This window comes from Polypterus senegalus, chromosome 4 (assembly GCF_016835505.1).
Source record: "Polypterus senegalus isolate Bchr_013 chromosome 4, ASM1683550v1, whole genome shotgun sequence".
NCBI lineage: Eukaryota > Metazoa > Chordata > Cladistia > Polypteriformes > Polypteridae > Polypterus > Polypterus senegalus.
In genome coordinates, this window is record NC_053157.1 from 71,352,520 (window position 1) to 71,377,492 (window position 24,973).

The 24,973-nt window shown below is 38.9% G+C and overlaps 1 protein-coding gene across 1 annotated transcript; it reads left to right on the plus strand.

Moving 5' to 3' along the window:
- Window positions 1-680: 680 nt before the first annotated feature.
- On the plus strand, window positions 681-23,802 carry LOC120528575 (basic proline-rich protein-like). Its single transcript, XM_039752753.1, has 3 exons — window positions 681-750; window positions 15,997-19,748; window positions 23,687-23,802. Exons 1-3 carry the CDS (start codon window positions 700-702, stop codon window positions 23,703-23,705), a joined length of 3,822 nt encoding a protein of 1,273 aa, XP_039608687.1. The 5' UTR covers window positions 681-699; the 3' UTR covers window positions 23,706-23,802.
- Window positions 23,803-24,973: the final 1,171 nt, after the last annotated feature.

Here is a 24,973-nt window from a genome sequence, read left to right on the forward strand (position 1 = left end):
TTTTCTTCTCACTAATTGATCACAGGTACCGCAATGTAATGATAATAATATTAACTTAAATAGTAATATTCATAATTTTATATTTTTATATTTAAAGTTGTATTTTGAGGTGTTAAATTAGGACTAATAGTCAAAAAACTAAAACTATATTTTATGCATTTTGTAAGGATATGCATTAAAATTTACTTGGGCAAATATTTTAATGCTGAATTCTAACACTGAAGACCATAACTGACAAATTAACACTGAAGAGAAATTTAATTTGATAGTTATGCTTTACAAAATTATATATGTGCTTTATGTTTTCTTTTAGTTTTTTTTTTTTTTTACTTTATTTTCAAGTTACATGTAGAGTTATGTACAAGTTGATTAAGGAGGTTTTAAAATAGCAGAAACATATGTTACACAAATATAAATATTAATGTTTACACACTTGACTTATGAAGTGTGATTAAAGTATTACATTTGCAACCATTTCCTATTTTGCCAGGTAGTTTGCCTTACCATAGATAAAATGAGTGAACTGGAGTGTAACTTTCTTTCATTAGGGAACAGTTAAATGCAATTTCATTAGTATTTTATATGTGATATACAATCACAGATTAGGTGGTGATTATTATTAGATTTGTTCATCACATGCAGCACTTTTAACAGTGGTATGTTATCTTTCTCAAAAGGTTGTTTAGAAAGGAGTAGAAAATGACGTCTCTTTTGACAGGATACATTTTTGTGTTGGCACTCGCTTCATCTGTAAGTACACATTATATGACATTTCTTTTATTATAACATGCTGTACAATATTTATTTGTGTTACAGAAACTCTGTATAATTCTGAGCAATGAAATAACTACTGTCATGCAGATGTTAAGTCAATAGCCAAGCAAAAGCAGCCACTTCCTTTATAATGCCTTTAAAATAAAGTCAATTTTCTTCAGAAATATTACAGATTAACATACCTACTTCTGAAATGATGATCTCCTAGGTGCTGTTTGTGGCTCTGATAATAGAAGGTTTTCTGCCCACAAAAGCCAGCATGATCTTATTCCAGCTCAAGAGATTAATTTGATGTTATTCACTGGGTGTTGGATGTCCTCCAGACTATCGAGTTTAGACTGCATGGACCAGAGAAGCTTCATTAACCCCAAAGTCTGAGGACTGGGGAAAATATCTGTCCTATAGTTAGGCAAAAAATGTCCATTCAACAAAGTGTGGATGTTACAATTTAAGCGGGGTAAGAACTAACAATTTGTGGGTTTCAGGATTTGAATAGAATTACATGCCTTTCTGTGTTGCTTATAATTTTACTGATATAAATGTTATATTCATTTATTTGTTGGACTTTTTTGAGTTTCTACATTTATGTAATGGAAATGTCATTGGTGAGTGATATACTAGCAGACAACTGACATAACATAACCACACACACAAAAGTACATGTCTGCAGATGATTGCATGAGGGCCATTTGGCATGTAAGCAGAAAAGTCGGTGTTTTCTTTTCTGAGCCTGGCTAAAGGTAAGAGAAGATGAATTCTGCATTGACAGCCAGAAAAAAATAGATAAAATAGTTTTTAGTGCTTCAAAATAGGCATCCATTTAACAATGAGTGTTTTCTTGTTTTGATATTAGTATGTTTTGCGTTTTGCATATTTAAAGATTAAAGACCATAATATTAATTAGTATTTTAACTGAAACATCCTCTGCCATTATTTTTAAAGTAACTATTGCACTATTGATCACTGACAAAAAAATTACTATGTGAGCCTTGCTTTAAATGTCCTCAGTTTGGTGTGCAGATGAAAGAGTGGACAGAGCAAAGGACAACATGCAGGTGATGAGACAGATCTGTAAAGTATTATTTGTGAATATGTGATGATTTGTTACATACACAAGAATATAGGCTGCATTATAATGAAAATATTTACAATATACACTGATTAGTCACTACATTAAAAACATGGACAGGTGAAGTGAATAACATTTTATCTCATTACAATGGCATCACTCAAGGGATAGGATTTATTAGGCAGCAAGAGAACAGTGATGTCTTGAAGGTGTGTTGAAAGCAGGAAAAATGGGTAAGCGTAAGGATCTAAGTGACTTTGATAAGGACCACATTGTGGTGGCTTGACGACTGGGTCAGAGCATCTCCAAAATGACAGGTTTTGTGGGGCGTTCCCAGGATGCAGTAGTTAGAATCACCAAAAGTGATCCAAGGAAGGTCAACTGGTGGACTGGCAACAGGCTCATGGACATCCAAGAGTCATTGATGCACTTGGGGAGTAAACAGTAGCCCATTTTTTTCAATTCCATAGAAGAGCTATTGAAGCACAAAAAAAAAGAGAAAAACTTGATACAGGCCATGAGAGAAAGGTGTCAGAACACACAGTGCATTGCAGCTTGATGTGTATCAGGCTGCATAGCTGTGGACTGGTCAGAGTACACAAGCTGACCACTGCCTACCAGCAAAAATGCCTACAATAGCCACATTAGCATCAGAACTGGATCATAGAGCAATGGAAGAATGTGGCCTGGTCAGCTGAATCACATTTTCTTCTTCATATGGATGGCCAAGTGTGTATGTGAGAAGAGATGACAGGAAGACTCACTATGGGAACAAGTCAAGCCGGTAGAGGCAGTGTGATGCTGAGGGCAATATTCTGCCTTGAAACCTTGGACCCTGGCATTCATTTGGGTGTTATTCTGACATGTACCACCTACCTAAGGATTATTGTAGACCAGTGGATCGCAAACCTGGTCATGGGGACCCCCTGTGGCTGCACATTTGTGTTCCAACCAGATTCACAATAAGTGATAATAATTGACAATAATCGATCTTAATTTAGTTAGCTGGTCTTATTTTTCACTTCTCTTATTCTGCATTCAGAAAAGCACAATAGTAATATTTTTACATTATGACATTTAAAATTATTTCTATTTTTTGCTATATCTTACATGTTTAACTTTTTTCTCTAATTCTGTGTAATCTGCTTTTTTCATTATATCTTAATACTGACAATTTGAAACAAGCAAACAGACACCCAGGCGAACAACACAGAATGACGAAAGGCTGCAACAGTTTTAGCGTCAAACCCACAAATTATTTAATAATGGAAAGGCAGAATGGAAATCAGGATGAACATAAATAAAAAGTAATATATATATATATATATACAGTATATATATATATATATACTAATAAAAGGCAAAGCCCTCACTCACTCACTGACTCACTCACTCATTCACTGACTCATCACTAATTCTCCAACTTCCCGTGTGGGTGGAAGGCTGAAATTTGGCAGGTTCATTCCTTACAGCTTCCTTACAAAAGTTGGGCAGGTTTTATATCGAAATTCTACGCGTAATGGTCATAACTGGAAGCAGTTTTTCCATTTACTGTAATGGAGATGAGCTTCAACGCCGGGGCGGAGTTTCGTGTGACATCATCACGCCTCCCACGTAATCACGCAGTACATAGAAAACCAGGAAGACCTCAAAAGCGCTGAAGAAAACATGCATTATATAATTGAGAAGGCAGCTAAACAATAAGAAAGCGAAAGTGACATATACAACCATATTCATGAGTTCTGCTACTGAAACAAAGCACGATGTAAACCCTACACTTTAAATTAAGTTCATAGACAGGCTGCCGCTGGCGTTTGTAATTTAGTGCCTGCCCATATAAGGCCGTCCGTCAGCGGCAATCCAATAGCAAACTGCCACTAAATATTCACGGGTGAAGGACTGTGCTTATGGAGAGGAAGATGAGATGGTCAGGGTGGTGTTTGACACAAACTCAGCTAAACTGCGAGAGAAAGTTTTAAGTGCCAGGACTAAGGTAACATTAAATACAGCCATGGACATAGCACGAGATGGCACCAGCACAGCTGGGAACCTTCGATGCATGTACACCGAGCGGCTCACGTGAACTGACGCAGTGCACAGATAAAAGCAACAGTTCCAAAGAGCTGAACAAAACCGAATTACACAATTGAAAAGGCAGCAAAAATATGAAGCGCCTCATACATACAAGCATATTCATAAATCCAACTACTGCGGAAACAAAGCACACGTTGGAAAAAGTCAATGTCCCGCTAAAGGAAGACAGTGTAAAAAACCCGTGCATGCAGTGTGTCAGGTCTCAGATAAAGAAGAAGACGAGCTGTTTATTGATGCAGTAAGAAACGAATCGATGAATGAAACCTGTCATCTTTACAACGATTGACAAACACGGAATGTAACTTGAACACAACACATCCTACAAATACGAACCTGATTGAAAGAAATAATGATAATCAAATCCTTGATGACAGCAACACTCAGTAACACTCACAAAACAAATACTGTATATTGACAGTCATGTTACGTTATTTTTAAAATGTTCCCTTTTCTTTTCTAGCTTTTTAACACACTACTTCCCGCTGCGATACGCGGGTATATATATATATATATGTATATATATATAACCCGATCTACATACTCGAATAATGGATACTTTATTCGCCATCAATGATTGTTTTGGTAAAGCCATACTCAGTGTATTCATTAGATGAACGGTAAAAAAGTAAGGGCAAGGGGAGGATGACTTATTGAGGCATGCAGGCTGTAGTGCGTCAACTCTATCTGAATTGCGCGATCACATTTGAAAAATATATCTTTTCAAGTTCTATTTAGTCCATATGTGTCAAACTCAAGGGCTCGGGCCACATCCGCCCGGCGTAATTATATCCGCCCGCGAGATCATTTTATATACTGTATTATTGTTATTAAAGCCCGGTATATGAAGCGCTGGTAACACAATAAACTACAGATCCCATAATGCAGCGCTTCAGCTGCCTTGCCGAACAGTTACCGCGTTAATCAAGTCTACCTTAAGATGCTGCAAGTTATTGCGAAGCTAGCTCACACGATGCTGAAGAGAAAAGTTGATTCTGAAAATAGAGCCTTTAAAAACCGATGGGAGGCTGAGTATATGTTTACTGAACCCGTGTGTCTCATTTGTGGAGCTAATGTGGCTGTAATTACAGAATTTAATCTAAGACGGCACTATAAAACAAAACATCAGGGTAACCTGAAAGACCTGAATGCAATGCAGAAGATACAGAAAGCAGAAGAATTAAATAAGAATCTGACACTTCAGCGGACGTTTTACCGTGCACAATCACAAAGTGATTTCAAGTGAAGCTGCTTTTATGGGAGACACAACCACTTGCCCCACTTTCCCTGTTGCCAAGTAATGTTAAACCAAGTCGTCACTACGGTGTTCCCAAACACGCACTTTGCTGATAAACTGAGCGCACTGAGTTTGCACGGCGCTTTGGTGACTTTGAAGAACAAAAAGTCCGTCTACATGCGGCTCGAACCTTGTGCATGTTTGGTAGCACATATCTGTGTGAGAAGCTCTTCTCAGTGATAAAGACTAACAAAACAGCACACAGGAGTGCCTCACTGATGAGCACCTGCAATCCATCCTGAGAATCTCCACAACACAGAACCTCACACCAAACAGAAACGAACCTGTTGCCAAAAAAAGATGCCAGGCGTCCAGCTCTAAAATGACATATGAGCAAAGACAACTGAATGATTTGATTTGTTATTGCTGAAAGGAACACATTTTATTTATATTTCTAGGTTTTGTTATGCAGCATGTTCATATTTGAATTTGTATAATTTTGACAGGATATATTTTTATGGAGAGCAAAATCTTTTGGGATATTTAAAATCTAAGTTTATTTTTATATATAAAATTACATAAGAGTAAAGAAATTTGAATGTTTGTTCTTTTAATGTTTACTTTTTTTCTAACTTGTATAATTTAGACAGGATATATTTTTATGGAGAGCAAAATATTATAAGTTGTTTAAGGTTTGAGTTGATTTATTCAGGAATAATATTCCTGTCTGTTTTTACCATTCCTACCAAAGATATTTCTGTCGACTAAATAAAAATTCCTTCTATTTAAAATTTAAATAGAACTTGAACAAATACGATAGTTCATAATATCCACGCAGACTTGCACGTAAGAGCGGGAGTTATCCGTTTTAACAAGCAGCGTATTGCACTGATCTGAAATAGCTGTGTGTGTATATATGTAGATATGTATGTATATGTATATATATGTTTATATATGTGTGTGTGTATGTATATATATATATGTATTTGTGTGTATATATGTGTGTGTATGTATTTATGTGTGTGTGTATATGTATGTGTATATATGTAGATATATATGTATGTATATATGTGTATATGTATAGATATGTATATATATATGTTTGTGTGTGTGTGTAAATATATATATATATATGACAACAACACTCATCACTCACAACAGTGACAAAACAATTACATTGACAATCATGTTACGTTATTTTCAAAATGTTTCCTTTTCTTTTTCATTGCTTCTTTAACACACTACTTCTCCGCTGCGAAGCGCGGGTATTTTGCTAGTATATATATATATTGTAAAAGAGTGAGGAGGAGACAGCAAAAAGGTTTGGGGTTTTCCGGCCCCGTATATTGTCGATAATCCACAATAAATGCAAAAAAAACTGGTCAAAACTATAAACAAAACTGTTCATAAGCGCGACGCCAAATCATGGCTCGGCGGCCATTTTATGGAGGAGGAGCCGGAAGTGGAGGAATGCTGGAAAGGAACCGTGAGGGAAGATGGGATCGATGACGTCAGGAAAAGATGGAGGAGGAAGGGCGGAAGTAACGCAGTGCAGGCAAATCCAGCTTATGGTGGCGGAGCGTCTTTTTTCCTGTAAGAAAGCATAGGGAGAAAGTTAGTACCCGCCATTCCCTGCCGGCGAATGTCTTCCCAGGTGTGTCAAGATCCTTCCGCGGTCTCCCACTCGCGCGTGCATGACAATATATATATATATATATATATATATAAATAAAACTGCTTCATTTTTACTTAACTGTATTAACATACTTGCTTTTGTCATTTCTTCATTGACCCCAAAATACAGGAGCTGGGAAATAACAGCTCACTTAATTAGGCCAGGAGTCTAATTAAAAATAGAAGATGGTTGGAACAAAAACATTCAGCCCCAGCAGGTCCCCAGGACTGAGTTTGGAAACCACTGTTGTTGACTACATACACCCCTTCATGGCAATGGTATTCTCTGATGGCAGTGGCCTGTTTCAGCAGAATAATGCACTGAAAAAATGTTCTTAAATCGAATCAGGAACATGACAAAGATTTCAAGGTGTTGACTTGCCTCCAAACTCCCCAGATTTCAGTCCATTCGAACATCTATAGGATGTGCTGGAAACATGCTGCTAATGTCTTGGTGCCATATACCACAGGACACCTTCAGAGATCTTGTGGAGTCCATGCCTCAACAGGTTAGATCTGTTTCGGCAACAGAAGGGGGGCTTGCACAATATTAGGCAGGTGGTTTTAATGTTGTGACTGATCTATATATTTTACAGGTATAACAACCTATGATGATATATAAAAAATGATAAATTAAATAATTACTTACTGTAACTGTGGACCGAAAAGGTCTTCTTTTCTGTCGACTGAGTTATGATCCTAAAAGAAATGCCTTCAGGCAACCTGAAATAAGTCAGCCAGGCAATGATTATAAATGAAGCAGGTAGGAGTATTATCAAAGGCATACAAGAATTAGATACCAGGGGAACCAAACACAATACTAAAGACGAAACTAGAAATACAAAACTAAACTAAATTAAACATATTTATGCCAGAGGTTCCCAATAATATTTTTTTAATTGTCTCTACTTATATTTAAGACATCTTTTTGAAGGTTTTATTTTTAATTAAATCAAATACTTGGATATTTAAGTTACATCAGCACCACCTTATTTAGAGATTGCATGATGAAGAAATGTGTATACAATAGCAGCAGCCATCTGGAAGCCTACAGGCATCATTGGCATATACGTGGCTACAGTCAAGCAACTAGAGCACAAAATGGCATCCCTCCATAACCATTACCAACACCGTGCCAAGGCCAAATGTAGAGTAACAAATCAAAAAATTCATCATGAATCTATACTAATAAAAGGCAAAGCCCTCACTCACTCACTCACTCACTCACTCACTCACTCACTCACTGACTCACTCACTCACTGACTCATCACTAATTCTCCAACTTCCCATGTGGGTGGAAGGCTGAAATTTGGCAGGTTCATTCCTTACAGCTTCCTTACAAAAGTTGGGCAGGTTTTATATCGAAATTCTACGCGTAATGGTCATAACTGGAAGCTGTTTTTCTCCATTTACTGTAATGGAGATGAGCTTCAACGCCGGGGCGGAGTTTCGTGTGACATCATCACGCCTCCCACGTAATCACGCAGTACTTAGAAAACCAGGAAGACCTCCAAAAAGCGCTGAAGAAAACATGCATTATATAATTGAGAAGGCAGCTAAACAATAAGAAGCGAAGCGAGTGACATATACAACCATATTCATGAGTTCTGCTACTCGAAACAAAGCACGATGTAAACCTACACTTTAAATTAAGTTCATAGACAGGCTGCGCTGGCGCTTGTAATTTAGTGCCTGCCCATATAAGGCCGTCCGTCAGCGGCAATCCAATAGCAAACTCCCACTAAATATTCACGGGTGAAGGACTGTGCTTATGCAGAGGAAGATGAGATGGTCAGGGTGGTGTTTGACACAAACTCAGCGAAACTGCGAGAGAAAGTTTTAAGTGCCAGGACTAAGGTAACATTAAATACAGCCATGGACATAGCACGAGATGGCACCAGCACAGCTGGGAACCTTCGATGCATGTACACCGAGGCTCACGGAACTGACGCAGTGCACAGATAAAAGCAACAGTTCCAAAGAGCTGAACAAAACCGAATTACACAATTGAAAAGGCAGCAAAAATATGAAGCATCTGATAAGCATATTCATAAAACCAGCTACTGCGGAAACAAAGCACACGGTGGAAAAAGACAATGTCCCGCTAAAGGAAGACAGTGTAAAAAACCCATGCATGCAGTGTGTCAGGTCTCAGATAAAGAAGAAGACGAGCTGTTTATTGATGCAGTAAGAAACGAATCGATGAATGAAACCTGTCATCTTTACAACGATTGACAAACACGGAATGTAACTTGAACACAACACATCCTACAAATACGAACCTGATTGAAAGAAATAATGATAATCAAATCCTTGATGACAGCAACACTCAGTAACACTCACAAAACAAATACTGTATATTGACAGTCATGTTACGTTATTTTTAAAATGTTCCCTTTTCTTTTCTAGCTTTTTAACACACTACTTCTCGCTGCGACGCGGGTATATATATATATGTATATATATCCCGATCTACATACTCGAATAATGGATACTTTATTCGCCATCAATGATTGTTTTGGTAAAGCCATACTCAGTGTATTCATTAGATGAACGGTAAAAAAGTAAGAGCGAGGGGAGGATGCAGGCTGTAGTGTGCGTCAACTCTATCTGAATTGCGCGATCACATTTCAAAAATATATCTTTTCAAGTTCGATTTAGTCCATATTTGTCAAACTCAAGGGCCACGGGCCACATCCGCCCGCGTAATTATATCCGCCCGAGATCATTTTATATACTGTATTATTGTTATTAATGGCCCAGGTATATGAAGCGCTGGTAACACAATAAACTACAGATCCCATAATGCAGCGCTTCAGCTGCCTTGCCGAACACTTACCGCGTTAATCAAGTCTAGCTTATGATGCTGCAAGTTATTGCGGCTAGCTCACACGATGCTGAAGAGAAAAGTTGATTCTGAAAATAGAGCCTTTAAAACCGATGGGAGGCTGAGTATATGTTTACTGAACCCGTGTGTCTCATTTGTGGAGCTAATGTGGCTGTAATTACAGAATTTAATCTAAGACGGCACTATGACACAAAACATCAGGGTAACCTGAAAGACCTGAATGCAATGCAGAAGATACAGAAAGCAGAAGAATTAAATAAGAATCTGACACTTCAGCGGACGTTTTACCCGTGCACAATCACAAAGTGATTTCAAGTGAAGCTGCTTTTATGGGAGACACAACCACTTGCCCCACTTTCCCTGTTGCCAAGTAATGTTAAACCAAGTCGTCACTACGGTGTTCCCAAATACGCACTTTGCTGATAAACTGAGCGCACTGAGTTTGCACGGCGCTTTGGTGACTTTGAAGAACAAAAAAAGTCCGTCTACATGCGGCTCGAACCTTGTGCATGTTTGGTAGCACATATCTGTGTGAGAAGCTCTTCTCAGTGATAAAGACTAACAAAACAGCACACAGGAGTCACCTCACTGATGAGCACCTGCAATCCATCCTGAGAATCTCCACAACACAGAACCTCACACCAAACAGAAACGAATTTGTTGCCAAAAAAAGATGCCAGGCGTCCAGCTCTAAAATGACATATGAGCAAAGACAACTGAATGATTTGATTTGTTATTGCTGAAAGGAACACATTTTATTTATATTTCCAGGTTTTGTTATGCAGCATGTTCATATTTGAATTTGTATAATTTTGACAGGATATATTTTTATGGAGAGCAAAATCTTTTGGGATATTTAAAATCTAAGTTTATTTTTTATATAAAATTACATAAGAGTAAAGAAATTTGAATGTTTGTTCTTTTAATGTTTACTTTATTTCTAACTTGTATAATTTAGACAGGATATATTTTATGGAGAGCAAAATATTATAAGTTGTTTAAGGTTTGAGTTGATTTATTCAGGAATAATATTCCTGTCTGTTTTTACCATTCCTACCAAAGATATTTCTGTCGACTAAATAAAAATTCCTTCTATTTAAAATTTAAATAGAACTTGAACAAATACGATAGTTCATAATATCCACGCAGACTTGCACGTAAGAGCGGGAGTTATCCGTTTTAACAAGCAGCGTATTGCACTGATCTGAAATAGCTGTGTGTGTATATATGTAGATATGTATGTATATGTATATATATGTTTATATATGTGTGTGTGTATGTATATATATATATGTATTTGTGTGTATATATGTGTGTGTATGTATGTATGTATGTGTGTATGTATTTATGTGTGTGTGTATATGTATGTGTATATATGTAGATATATATATGTATGTATATATGTGTATATATATAGATATGTATATATATATGTTTATGTGTGTGTGTGTAAATATATATATATATGACAACAACACTCATCACTCACAACAGTGACAAAACAATTACATTGACAATCATGTTACGTTATTTTCAAAATGTTTCCTTTTCTTTTTCATTGCTTCTTTAACACACTACTTCTCCGCTGCGAAGCGCGGGTATTTTGCTAGTAAAAATATAAACTCTACAGTCCAAAATTAAGATATGCGACAGACTTGAGTTTTTTTATTTTGTTTTGTTTAGCACTAGCACTATTGTATATTTTAAAAAAGTAAAAAAGTATGTAAAGAGAGAAGAGAAAGTTGTTATCTAGATGAATTGCAAAATATGATACTTCTACCTTTCTCTAAAACTGAAAATGTAACAAACAGTTAAAAAGCATTGATTTTCTTCTGTCTCTACTTATTCTTCTCCCCCTCAAGTGTATCTTTTCCCATATCAACAATCGTTGAATTCCACAATAGGAGAAACACCTCTTTCATCAACTTTTCCTTCTAAATAGAGCTCTACTGAATAACCTATAACTAACCAAATCTTCTTCTCCAACATTTACTTTCACAGCCATTTTTTCACAAAGATCATAAATGTAATCCTTAGTATGTGTTTCTGATATTAACTCCTGACTTGTTCTAGGGCTTTATGTGTAATAATAGGAATAGGAGATATTAGATGAACAAAGAACTCACTTGTTGGTTTATGCACACACCAAGATTTAGGGACTTGTTTTGGAAGACATGGGACTTGTATTTTATAGACAGTAGCATAAGATGTTTATAGGGACTGATGTAATTAAAATGTACTTATTTTAAGACAGGTCAAGCTAAGCTGTTTAAAAAGTATAGCAGATGAAATTTTAAATATATATTAAATGCAAATTTAACCAAAATGATTGACTGACCTATTTCACATTAAGTTAAAAAGCTGGAATTGGTAAAATGGTACATTTAGGAACGTAGCCATTCACTAAGAGCGGGCATTTTGATACACCAATATTTATGGGTAATCCCCTTCCACACACAAAAAAAAAAAACAAAATCTGGAAAGTTTATTGACAGATGGGATTGCAATTTAGCGACGTTGTCAGTAGTAATGCTTTTAAAAATTTTTAGGGACTGTGCAGAGAAGTGGAGCTGCCTCTTTATGCAGATAAAGACCACTATCATTAGCGAAAGGGAAGGACAAAAGTTCTGTGAAGCTTAAAGTAGACATGCTTAACAATCTGCCTCATTGGGTGCACAGAGTACTTCCTGTTCAAGCAGCTTCTTCTTACTCATTGTAATATGGTATAAAACATATACAAAAATCAAAAAGGGGGTTGCCCCCCATGGACATACACTTAAAAATACGGAGAGACGATGGGCCTTTCGTGATGAAATGCATTAAATACTGCAGAGAAGTGGGTTGTCCCCTGATGCCAGTTGCCTGATCGCAAAGCAGAAATAGTGAATGTCCACTACAGCGTACCAGCTCACATCATGCCCTAGGTACAACAATAGAAAAGAGTAACATTTTATGTAAAATTGCATTTTTTCAATGACCATCAACAAAAGCCAAGCTCAGTCACTAGTAAAAGCAAGAACTGATCTATGACGCAAGTGTTTTACTCCAGGTAATTGTAGCATGTTGAAGAATAAGGAGCTCCAGTGAACTAATAATATTGGCCCCTGGTAAAAAATGACAAATATCCCTTACAGAAAAGTACTCAGTTAGTTACATAGTACTTTTAATACATCCAGTTAGCAGCACTATAACCGATGTCCAATGACTTGGGAAATTTCCCAGGTGAAGCTGGGTAACAGAACTAGTTAATAACTATGAAAAAATTCAACCCTCACCAGACAATATAAAACAAGAATAATTGGGGAAATGTTTGCAAAAAGAACAGAAAAAGCCACAGTAACATAACTGTATCTTGTTTAAATGCTATAGTACTAGAGTGTTGTACCATGTTAGCCATTATGGATGTAGTGAGAAGTCACATCAGAAGTTTACATCTTGCCTGAAGAAGGGGCCTGAGTTGCCCTGAAAGCTTGTATACTGTAATCTTTTTAGTTAGCCAATAAATGGTGTCATTTTGCTTCACTTCTCAGTACATTGTTTAAATGCTAAAAGTATTACAGAAATGCTGGAGTTGGAGATTAATATAGCTAAGCATTTATTTTAATGATTGTATTATAATTTAGGGGATCTATGTAAACTCAAGGTAAATTTAAGGAATTAGCATAACTTAAAATTAAAGAAATTATCAAACATCAGAGGGGTATTTTTTGTATGCCTGTCTATAAAAAGTTTTGTAAATATTTATAATTTGAAGAAATGATTACATTATGCAAAGGCATTAAAAAGTATAATGGAGTCTGTCTTGGTCATCATTAAACTTTTCATAGTGTTTGCATTGAAACACTAACAGTGCAAGTTATTGAAGTACAAGGTGAAGTATGAAGTGAACGTTAGAGTAAGTTTGAAACTTTAGCTATTCGTTCCTTGGACAGACTCGCTATCTGTTTGGTTCCTTCCCAACTCAAGTACTGGTTGTATGCGCCAGACCTTCACAAGCTAGAGATTAGCTGATAGCTCAGCACCTCTCTTTACCAAATCTTAAAATGTGCTTAATATTTTTAAGCAAATTTAATGCAATAAAAGGAGGTGATAGGGGGTGTTTAGGGAATAGTTTAACAGAACTGGATACAAACCAAGAACCAATTCTGGACTGGGATTAGTTTACAGACTTCGCACACATACACAAATGCACACAGAGCCATTTTAGAGTCACCAATTATTCTAACATGCATGGTTTGGGAATTTTGGAAAACTTGAGGATCTGGTGAACATGAAGACCCTACACAAAAAGTTACTGGGTGGAGGATTTATATCCAGGACAATGGGTTTCTGTTGAAACAGTGCAAAACAATTAATCACAATGCTAATTTCATAAAAAGCATCCATTACCAATGATTAGGTATTTTGAAGTGGAAAAAGGGATCTGGTGGACAGCTGACCTAAAAACTGAGTTTCAGCTTCATTGTTTGAGTTGTTATATTTATATTTTTCTTACTGCACCCTAATCATACTAGACTACAGTACATTAGCAACATGTCATGCAGAGCTGGTTTGGTGAGTTTTGTTCAAATGGTAAAAAAAATGTCATATCATTATCTAACATGCTTAATTCAGGCAAGGGTCGCGGGAGTGTTTGAGCTTTTGCCAGCCAACATAAGGTGCAAAGCAGGAGCAAACCATGGACAAAGTGCCAAATGGCTAATTTAGCTTTGCCAGTTCACCTAACCTGTATGTCTTAGGGCAGTGGGAAACATTGGGAGAAAATGCAAACTCCATACAGGGCCTCCTTACTGTGAGACAGTAGCACTACCACTGCAAAACGGTGCTGCCCCTGGCAAAAAAAAACAGTAGCACAAGTAAAAAAAAAAAACTGAAAATATTAATAAAAGAATCACTTTTGCTCTCAAAGTACTAATGCAAAAACAAGGTGCCAGTGAATGTTTGTCCTTTGCCCCCTATCCAGTAAAATAAAGTGATTTAGACATCGACTGAGTACTTATTCTGTGATTGGTCAACACTTAACACTGTTACATCCTTCTTGAAAAAGTTACCTACCTACAGACATGGACACTTGCTGGCTGATAACATGCAAGACATATTTCAATTACTTCCACATTCTACAATAAGTTTCTGATAAACACTGAGTAAAATACGTTTATAAATTATACTGCTTTCTCAATTTAATAATTTTACAACAAAATACAATATTTAGAGTATAACAAGTGACAATGTATCAGTCACAAAATGTTTAACTAATTATAAACTTACTATCAGAGATTTACATTAGTAAGCACTGCTGCATCACAGATCCAGTGTTTCTGGTTCACAAACCCACTCCAGGTCATTGTCTGTGTGGAGCCTGCATGTTCACTTGTGCCGTGCTCCGGTTCACTTATGTCTGCATGTGTTTTACTCCAGTATACTATGGTTTTTCATCTCCAGAGATGTGCAGGTTAGGTTAATTGTTGGCTCTTAGCTTGACCAGTGGGAGTGAGTATGAATGGGCACTGCAGTTCCCATCTTGCGGCCTATGCTTCCAAGATTTACTCTTAGACCCCTGAGTCCCTAAATTGGATTAAGTGGGTTTAAGAATTTATTTTATTAAAACATTCCTTTAACTTTGTGTTTTTATTTTTTAAAATCTGATTTAGAACCACAACTTTTTTGTAATAAATCATCTGGTTACTTTGATACTCTCCAATTGGTTTTTCTTTTTTCGGTTAATAAAAGAAGTTTGTTGGTGACTAACCTTCCTTGAAAGCCACAGTTGCACTTATTCCATTCTCACACATTAACGATATTAAGAAACTTAATTTGAGTAACAGAATGTATTTAAATTATTTAAGGAACTCAGTACCTTGAAAGGAAGCCCATGAAAAGACATTGAGAAAGAGGAAACTTCTCACAAAAAAAAAAAACAACCTCAGAATGAATATAAAAGAGCATATGTATGGTTTTTGGCCAAACTTTAGTTTTGATCTTTCTCATTACAGTGTACTGTTTGATTTATTGTCTTCTTAAACATGGATTTTGAATTATTATTTCCTACTTGACATTACATTGTAACATAATATTGAAATAGGTAAGTATGGAGTAAATACTGTACCAACATATTATAATTGGGAAGATGTAAATGAAAATGTTGACAAACATTGATTGTTAAATGGCAGGCAATAATTAATCCACAATCTGTGCCAGTTTAGTTTTAATTATGGATCAGTGACGTTAAATGAAAATTGTGTTTTATATTTTTTCTCTTTATTCTTTCCCACTAATGTAAGCTATAAACCTTTGTGTTTGCAGGTTATGAAGCATGTGGAAAGCCAAATTGTTCAACGGCCGTATCAACTGAGTAACCGCCAGTGGTCTCCTGCCGCAATACATGCAATGAATTATTTGCGAAAACCTCTGATGCAGCGTAACAGTCAGAGCCTCCAAGCTAAAGCTCCATCACGTTCAGCTCTTCCACCAGTGTTTACCTTTCCTATATCCTATGCTTCTCGAGGAGTTAGCAGGCCAAATCCAATCGCCCCCTCACAATCACCAGCATATCCTTCTTTTCCACCTCAGTCTGCTTCTCCATCCTCTCCTACAATTCTTCTTCTTCCACCTAAAAAAAAAACAAGAACAGCCATTTCATCTGCTGTTGCTCAGCCATTTCCTGCCTACCTGCCTTCTGTAAAGCAGAATGCTATGAACAGTCAAAAATCTTCTAGTAGTGCACCAGTACCCCAGCCTGTTTATATTTTTCCACCACCTGCTGCAGCAACTGCACCCTCCATACCAGCATCATCATCGATACCCCTGGCACCATCTGCCACAGTATCCCTGCCAGCACCAGCACCCCCAGCATCATTTTTCATATTTCCACCTCCTGTAGCAGGACGTTCTGCTCGTACCCGAATTTCCTCACCATCTCAGTCCAGTGTTTCTCGTGGTTCTTCTCGATCAGTTCCTAGAGTACCACCTGTATTCATATTTCCTCCCCCTTCTCCAATTGCACAGCCACCTGCTAAACCTTCATCATCCCAAGGTGTAAAATTAAGACCATCTGCAGGTGCAGCATCTCCTATAGTTCCTGCTCAACCTTCTATTCCAGCTGCTCCTCCTGCTCCATCAATCTTCATTTTCCCACCCCCTGCATCGCCCCCAAGGCCCTCAACTGTGCCTTTAATTCCGCCATTTTTACCAGGAGAGAGGGCTCCTAGTCCAGCTCCTCCAATTTTTATATTTAAAAAATCACGTTCTCCTGCCCAGCCTGAACCTCCACTTACTGCCCCAGCTTCCCCTGCACCAGCACCTGCTCCCACTGCTCCAATCTTCATATTTCCTCCTCCTGCTCCCCAGAAAGAATCCCCTTCACCTGCATCCCAGCAACCTCCTGCAGCCTTACCTCCATCAGCACCACAAACTCCTGCTCATTCACAGCCTATCTTTATTTTACCACCCTCACCACCCCCTTCACCTCCACCCCCACCTCCACCTTCTCTAGCACCACCCTTTTTCCCTTTCCCACCATCTCCCGCACCTCCTCAGCCTATTTTTGTATTTCCTCCTCCACCACCTCCTCCAGTCTTTCCTCCATCACCAATCCCTGCTGCATCTCCATCTCCTCCTTCCACACCGGCTTCTGCTTCAGGACCACCAATATTTATTTTTCCTCCACCTGCCCCAGCACCACCTTCAGAGAAGCCAGCTCAAGGGACACCAATGATGCCCCCATCTCCTCCAGTTGCTGCTGCACCTCCTATTCTTATTTTTCCTCCTCCAGCTCCTCAGCCTCCACCAGCCACACCACAACCTCCTTCTCCAGCATCTGGACAACGAGGGCCAGGACAAGAGTATAATGGTTTTCCACTACCAGCTCCAGCCCCTGCACCATCAATTATAATATTTCCCCCAGCGTCATCTCCTCCTGAAAAAGAACCTGCTTCCAAACAGCCTGACCAAGTTGCTCCAGCTGCACCTCCTCCTCCACCTCCTGCCCCCATTTTTATTTTTCCTCCTGCACCACCACAGTCTCCACCATCACCCCCTGCCACGCCTTCTCCTGCTCCTCCTCCATCACCTGTACCACCAATACCAGCACCAGCCCCATCAATTTTCATATTTCCATCAGAAAAAGAAGCATCCACAACTTCTAAACCATCTCCAGCACCAGAAAAGGCTGAATCTCAGCCTGCCTCTCCTCCTGCCCCGATTTTTATATTTCCACCACCTGCTGAAAAAGGGCCATTCCCACCATATCCACCACCAGCTGCTCCATCCCCTCCACCAGTCTTTATATTTCCGCCACCAATATCCCCAAATGGTCGTTTTCCAGGGGATTCTTCATCACAAAGAAAAGAAGACATGCAGCCTCCAAGTTCTCCTCCACAGCCAGGTTCAGCACCGTCAATATTCATATTTCCTCCATCACCACCAGAAACAAGTCCTGGTTCTGCCCAGCCGCCTCAACAGCCATCATTTCCACAACCACCACCTCCTGCACCACCAGCTCCAGCTCCACCAATATTTATATTTCCACCACCCCCACCAGAAAAAGAATCTGATTCTTCACGACCTGCCACACCCCAGCCAGCACCTGCTCCACAGCCAGCTCCAGCACCACCACCACAGCCAATATTTATATTTCCACCTGCTCCTCCTGAAAAAGAACATCCTTCTTTACCTGCTACTCCATCTTTCCCACCTTCACCACCCCCCATTCCATCTTCTCCAATATTTATATTTCCTTCTTCACCAAAAGAAACACCACAATATCCTCCAGGTATCCTACCAGGACAACCACCTCTTTCTCCTGCTACTCCTTCTGGAGCTCCTCCAGCCTCACCACAATCTATATTCATATTTCCACCTCCTTCACCTGCGTCAGCAGAAAAGCCTGTATCTTCACCTGCCCCAGCAGAAAAACCTGCAGGTACGCCTGGCTCATCTTCTCCAATACTAATATTCCCACCTCCTGTATTTCCACCTAGGCCTGCTCCTGCCCCTCCTTCACCTTCTGCAGCTCCAGTACCTCCAGTATTCATATTTCCTCCAAATTCTAGACATCCACCTGATTCTCCAGCGCCACCAGAAAAACCTTCACCTGTTCCAGGTCCACCAATACTTATATTTCCACCAGCCCCGGGTGCCGCCAAACCAGGTGATAATTCTGTTTCACCACAGCTACCAAGTCCACCTTCTCCGGCACCATCAATATTTATTTTTCCACCAGAGACTGGGCCACATCCTGGGGCACAGTTTCCAGCTCCTGCAATATCACCAGCTCCAGGACCACCAATATTTATTTTTCCTTCTGATGGTGGTATGTCTCCAGCACAAACACCTTCAACCATGATGCCTAGAGATGACAAACCACCTCCTCCTCCTCCTCCACCCCCACCTCCACCTCCATCAATATTTATTTTTCCACCAGAGACTGGGCCACATCCTGGGGCACAATTTCCACCTCCTGTAATACCACCAGCTCCAGGGCCACCAATATTTATTTTTCCTTCTGATGGTGGTATGTCTCCAGCACAAACACCTTCAACCATGATGCCTACAGATGCCAAACCACCTCCTCCACCTTCACCCCCATCTCCATCAATATTTATTTTTCCCCCAGAAGCTGAACCACATAAACCAGTATCATTTCCTCCAGCTGTGCCACCAGCTTCACCTCCACCTTTCCCAGCTCCACCAATATTTATATTTCCAACAGATTCTGATTCTTCCCATTCTGCACATTCTCCTCCTGCCACACCTCAACCATTTCCTCCTTCCCCTGTTCCCTCACCACCAATATTCATCTTTCCTACATCAGAGTCTCATGCATCTTCACAGAGACCTGTGCAGTTTCCTACACTTGATCCCCCAAAATCAGCTGGACATCCAGGTGCACGGTCACCAATTTTTATATTTCCAAATGGTGATAATAATGGTAATGGTAATGATGTTTACACAGGGCCAAACAATGAACAGTATCCAGTAATTTCTGTTGAATATTTAAAGGCGCCACAATCCCAGAGAGCATACAAATCTTCTCATCATCTCTTAACTAAAAGCAGGTATGTAAACTTTAATACATTTTTATTGTGGTCCTTTCCTGAAATATCTGTGGGAAATATTCAACATCATTAGTTGTCAATTGATTTTGAATTTATCCCTTTTAATTTTAATATGAAGTCAGATTCTCATTTAAGAAGACAGCTTTCTTGACATAGTGTATACTTTTTGATTGAACTATTGTTCTACTGTAGTTCTTCTAGATTGGAAAGATGCACACAGAGTTAATTTTTTAGCATTTCTCAAACTACATCCACAGGTTTTTTAATTTAAATAAGCAGATTTACTCCACGTCTACTAGTATTGTTCAAGTGTTTACTCTGACATGGAGATTTAGGTTATATCCACATTACTATGATTTAATTTAAGAATGGGTATTTAAAACCAAAATGATCTCTGATCATACAGCATTTTCAAATTGTTTACGCGGGTATCTCCACACTAAAATGACCGAAAATGCATATGACATAGATGTGCATCTACACTGGGCATACATGCTGTGAGATACGCCCGGACACCACCAGACTGAGGCCACATCTTTATCAAAAGTCACATGTTTATTTAAGCACAAATACCACAGTCCCGCACAACACACTGTGCTCCCAGCACCAACCTCCCCTACTCCGGCTCCTCTCTCACTGTCCGTGGGGCGCCTTTCCTCTCTCCACAGGAGCTTCGTCCTGTTCCCACTCCCGACTCTAGCTCCCTGATTGTAGAGAGGCAGCCCCTTTTATTCCCACCCGGATGTGCTCCAGGTGTCTGATGATGTTCTTCCTGGTGTGGCAGAAGTGCTGCCCTTGCACCCAGAAGCACTCCGGGTGTCCCTGGAAGGATCATCCTCCATCTTCCCGGGTGTGGCAGAAGTAAATGTTTCCCAGGCTTTCTGAGGTTCGGGGCGCCCACTGGCGGTGGCCATGTGCTCCAATAGGCTTGAGCCTCCTTGCTCCTCTCCCGTGGTCCTCTTCAGATCCAGGGCGATTGCCCCCTCATGGCCATGAGGACGTTCACACCGCCTCCCAGTCCTTCCAGGCTTTCCGGTTGGGTCTGGCTCCCAGCCGCTTGTGACAATGCACCAGCTGAAAAATCCTTGTAGACATGGTAACGCCTCCAACCATGAAATGTATTAACAACAAATGCATAGGACATAGATGTTCACCTATGCTGGGTTTATGTGCATCAGTGAAAAAATCTTTGTAGGGGTGGTGTTGCCATCGGCCATGGAATTTATCAGAAAACAGTAGCAACTAGTAAATGATTTGACTTTTGTACATGTATGCAGCATTCAACTAAAAATAATTTAGATGTGTGCAAATAAGCAACACAACTCTTCTATGCCTGCCGTGTTGGAATATGTTTTTTCTGCTGTGAAAGGTGACCAATCACTGAATGAGATATTGTCATGAGATAAGCAGGATCCAATCAGGGAAGGACTATGTAATGAGCACAAGCAAATCAGAATGTGGTTAAAGTCTGCATTTCTAGAAAGGAAAAAAAGCACAGAGTTCATGCTGAAATATATGGCTCTGGTGAGAGTTTTGGAAGGTGTTTCTTTTCAGGGGTTGAAAATGCTGGAATAGTATGGACAAAAGGTGGAAATGAAGACCAATGTCTTAAGTTTTTTTAATGAAAACATAGTAGTTTGGATGAGGCTTAAAGCTTACAACTGCTTGATGCAGCTTACTTTTGTCTGGTTGTACTTATCTTTCCAATATTTTATCTGATACTCCACACTCGTGTCCAAGGTTGAGAATCGTGACATAGACTAATTGGTAAATTTAAGGCCCCAGCATCAGCATTGCCTTCTATTGCAGCTGCACAGTGCTATGGCTGAGTCACATGTCCTTTGATTGGTAACACTTTAGTTTAGGTACTGCAACAATGCATCTATTAGTCATATAGTGTTATACAAAAAGACCTTTAAAAAGGCTTCTTTCACTCTTAATAGCTCTTACAAAACACTGCTAAAGTGGTTATATGTCTCTGCAATGTGGCCTGCTAAAGTAACATCACTTTGTAATGGTCTGAAGTTACTTAGGTGAGACATATTTCTCTTGATATTGTGTACATCAGTATAAGACCTGTAAAGCCTTCATACTCACAAGTAATTTTATCAGTGTATAAGAAGCTTTTAATATGTCTCACTTTAACAAAGACAAGAAACACTTTCCTGATACATTATGAGTGTTAGAAAAACCAAAAGAAGCCTTTGTTGAGGTCTTGTTACATAACAGTATATAAATAATACATGCATTTGTGCAGTACCTAAACTAAAGTACAACTGATCACAGACTCAGAGGCTCATTCTTATCCTAAGAGATCTTGTAGAACGAAAAAACCTTACTGCTATGATACATCGAGAATGGGGCATTTCTCTAAAATGATATATTAAGGCCACAGGATTTAGAAGAGGGACAATAGTATACCAACATACAGTGAGTAATATGGAATTAAGTTTTGACCATTAACACCAATTATTAAAGCTGCATAATCTAGATCTTGGTTGCAGAAAGCTTCACCTTTCAAGATAGTATCATTCACAGGGCAGGAGCCAACCCTGAACAGGGGTGCCAGTCCATTGTAAATTATATTCACTTATGCAACCTGTGAGTACAAGACCGCAGAAAAGGGTTTGGGGTAATCACCCTATATACTTCCAAGATCTGGCTGGAAAAAGAGCAAAAATTCATCAATAGGTCTTTACAGACTTGAGTCCAAAACAGAACTGATTCATGGCTAACAAAATGGCACTTTTAAAGTTGGGTGGAGAAAGTGGCATCATCAGGTCCAGAACCAGAAGTCATGATAATTGGTCCAGAACCAGAAGTGATGTTGACAGGCCCAGGCGAAATGTCCCTCGGGTAGTCGGCAGGTGAAAAAGAGAAACTGTTAGTGCATGCTATGCCCCCAAGCCCTGGTCCATGGGATTACCATCTTTCAAGCCCTTTATCTTCATCCGATGCGCTTGTGTGTGACAACCCACACACAGTTTATTTTTCTATTCAGCTTCTTTAACAATTTCAGAATGCATTTAGTTACTGTAAATATTTGTAAAGAAATAAAAAAGTATTGATCACATACGCTTCAAATTTTGATATATTTTAGAATAGATATTTGGATAGCGGAGTGGTAGCACTGCGACCTCACAGTACATTAGCCCTAGTGTGTGGGGGTGTGTATTTTCACCCTGCAGTTGACTGTCCATTGCTTGTTCCTGCCTTGCACCCTATGCTTGCTGGGATAGGATCCAGCATACCAAAAACCTAAGTGGGGTTGGAAATTATTATGGTATTACACTTTATATTTGCAACAAATATGCTCTTATACAATATATACTATCAAAGAAATAGATGTGACATGGCAATGCAGCAGTCATTGTTGTAGCCTCACCACTATATAGTCTTGGGCTCAGACCCTGGGCCTTAGATAATTTTGTGCATTCTTCCCATGTCAGTCTGGGTATTTTGTTAGTATTGTCAATTAAACAAATAGACTTTATTTTTAATATAGTTATGCTTGGTGGCACAGTGGCTAAGAGAGTAAAGAGACCAGTGAGATCATGTCCCAGATCATCCCTGCATGGAGTCTGCATTTTCTCCCCGAGTCTTCCTAGGTTTTCTCCATATGCTCTGGTTTTCCCCCCACAGTCCAAAGATATGCAGTTTAGGTGGATTGGCGATGCTAAACTGGCATGTGTGTGTGTGTTTATTATGTAATGCCCAGGGGAATACTCCTGACTTGTGCCTTGAGCTTGCTGGATGGGCTCCAGCCACCCACAACCTAGCTCAGGATTAAGCAGGTTTAGAAAATGGCATGGTATAGTTAGGCTTTAGATGTTTTAACAGGAATTACAGAGCAACCCTGTTTACATTGTTAATTAATTTATTACATAAAACTAAATGGTGAACACCTTAATTTAGAAATTCTTTTTCTTATTTTACAGAAACATCAGGAGACAATAAATGCTGTGGTATAAGGATATGAAATGAAGCTGAAAAAACACAAACACAGAAGATCAAACACAAACATAACTGAAAATGTAACTTCAAAGTCTACATCTTGCATGAAGAAGGGGCCTGAGTTGCCTCGAAAGCTTGCATATTGTAATCTTTTTAGTTAGCTAATAAAAGGTGTCATTTTGCTTGACTTCTCATTACATTCATAATGGCTAACATGGAATAACACCCTAGTGTTACTTCAAAGTCTCAAAATTAAAGTATTGGTTTTTCAATGTTTGCTATTTGCATTTGTCTGTAATTTTAAATGTTGATAATTTTAATAATGAACTCCTGTGTAATAGCTGCCAAAAGGTCAATCTTTAAAGCCTGAAGGTAACAAGTAAGACTTTAAAGAATTGTTTCAAAGATAAGAAAGCAAGTAATAAAATAATATAAATGTTGGCACTAGCAATTAAGACTTACAATTTTACTCAACCACTAAAAAGAAAGTTATTACAATAAAGAATTAACCTGACCTGAACTGAAGGTAATTATTGTAAATATGCCTGAATTTATACTAATACAGTTAACAAATATACATATTGTAAGTAGTCTGATAATACAGCATAACATGTTAATAAATAATAATAAATACATTACCAAATCATTAGATAAGTTTAATATTTATCAATAGTTTAACTCTTTGAGGTCTGAATATTTTTTCCAAAGCACACATTTGAAAAGCACACATAGCAGTGGTTTCACACATAAGACAACATAAAACATCTGTTGCTATGTGCTGTGGCAGCTGTTGGCGTATGTTCGGCATCTCTGGCAGCAGTGGCTGCGTGGGGGCACCTCAATGGTCAGCAGGAATTCATGGTGGGCCAGCTGCCTGGCTGTCTTCGCACAGCAGATGGGTGGCGATGGGGGTTGCAGTGTGATGCAATCTGGTTTGTACCTCTTATCATAAGTGGTGGTCCTACCAGGCAAATGCTTGTGTAGGAGCATCAGCTACATGAAACTGTTCAGCGCCACGATCAGCTGGGAACCGAGTCCTATTCAATGAAATTACGTAAAAGGTCCATGGAGTATTTTGCTTTGTACGTTCGCTTTGGTCTCTCGCCAGATGTTGGTGCCATTTTAGAGGTTGTTTGCTCTTCGTTACTCACGCACGCATAGGGAATCGAGGTTAAATCAACAAAACAATGTAACTTTCCTTCTAGCAAAGAGAGTCCAACAAAAATTTAAGGGTCAGTTTTGTTGCAGTTTACAGCTGATTACCATCCTCT

Bases quoted from the DNA above. Each gene is read 5' to 3' on its own strand.
- LOC120528575 (XM_039752753.1), top strand. From the start codon at position 700: ATGACGTCTCTTTTGACAGGATACATTTTTGTGTTGGCACTCGCTTCA. The intron at 751-15,996 runs GTAAGTACACAT...TTGTGTTTGCAG, and splicing joins TGTTGGCACTCGCTTCATCT to GTTATGAAGCATGTGGAAAG.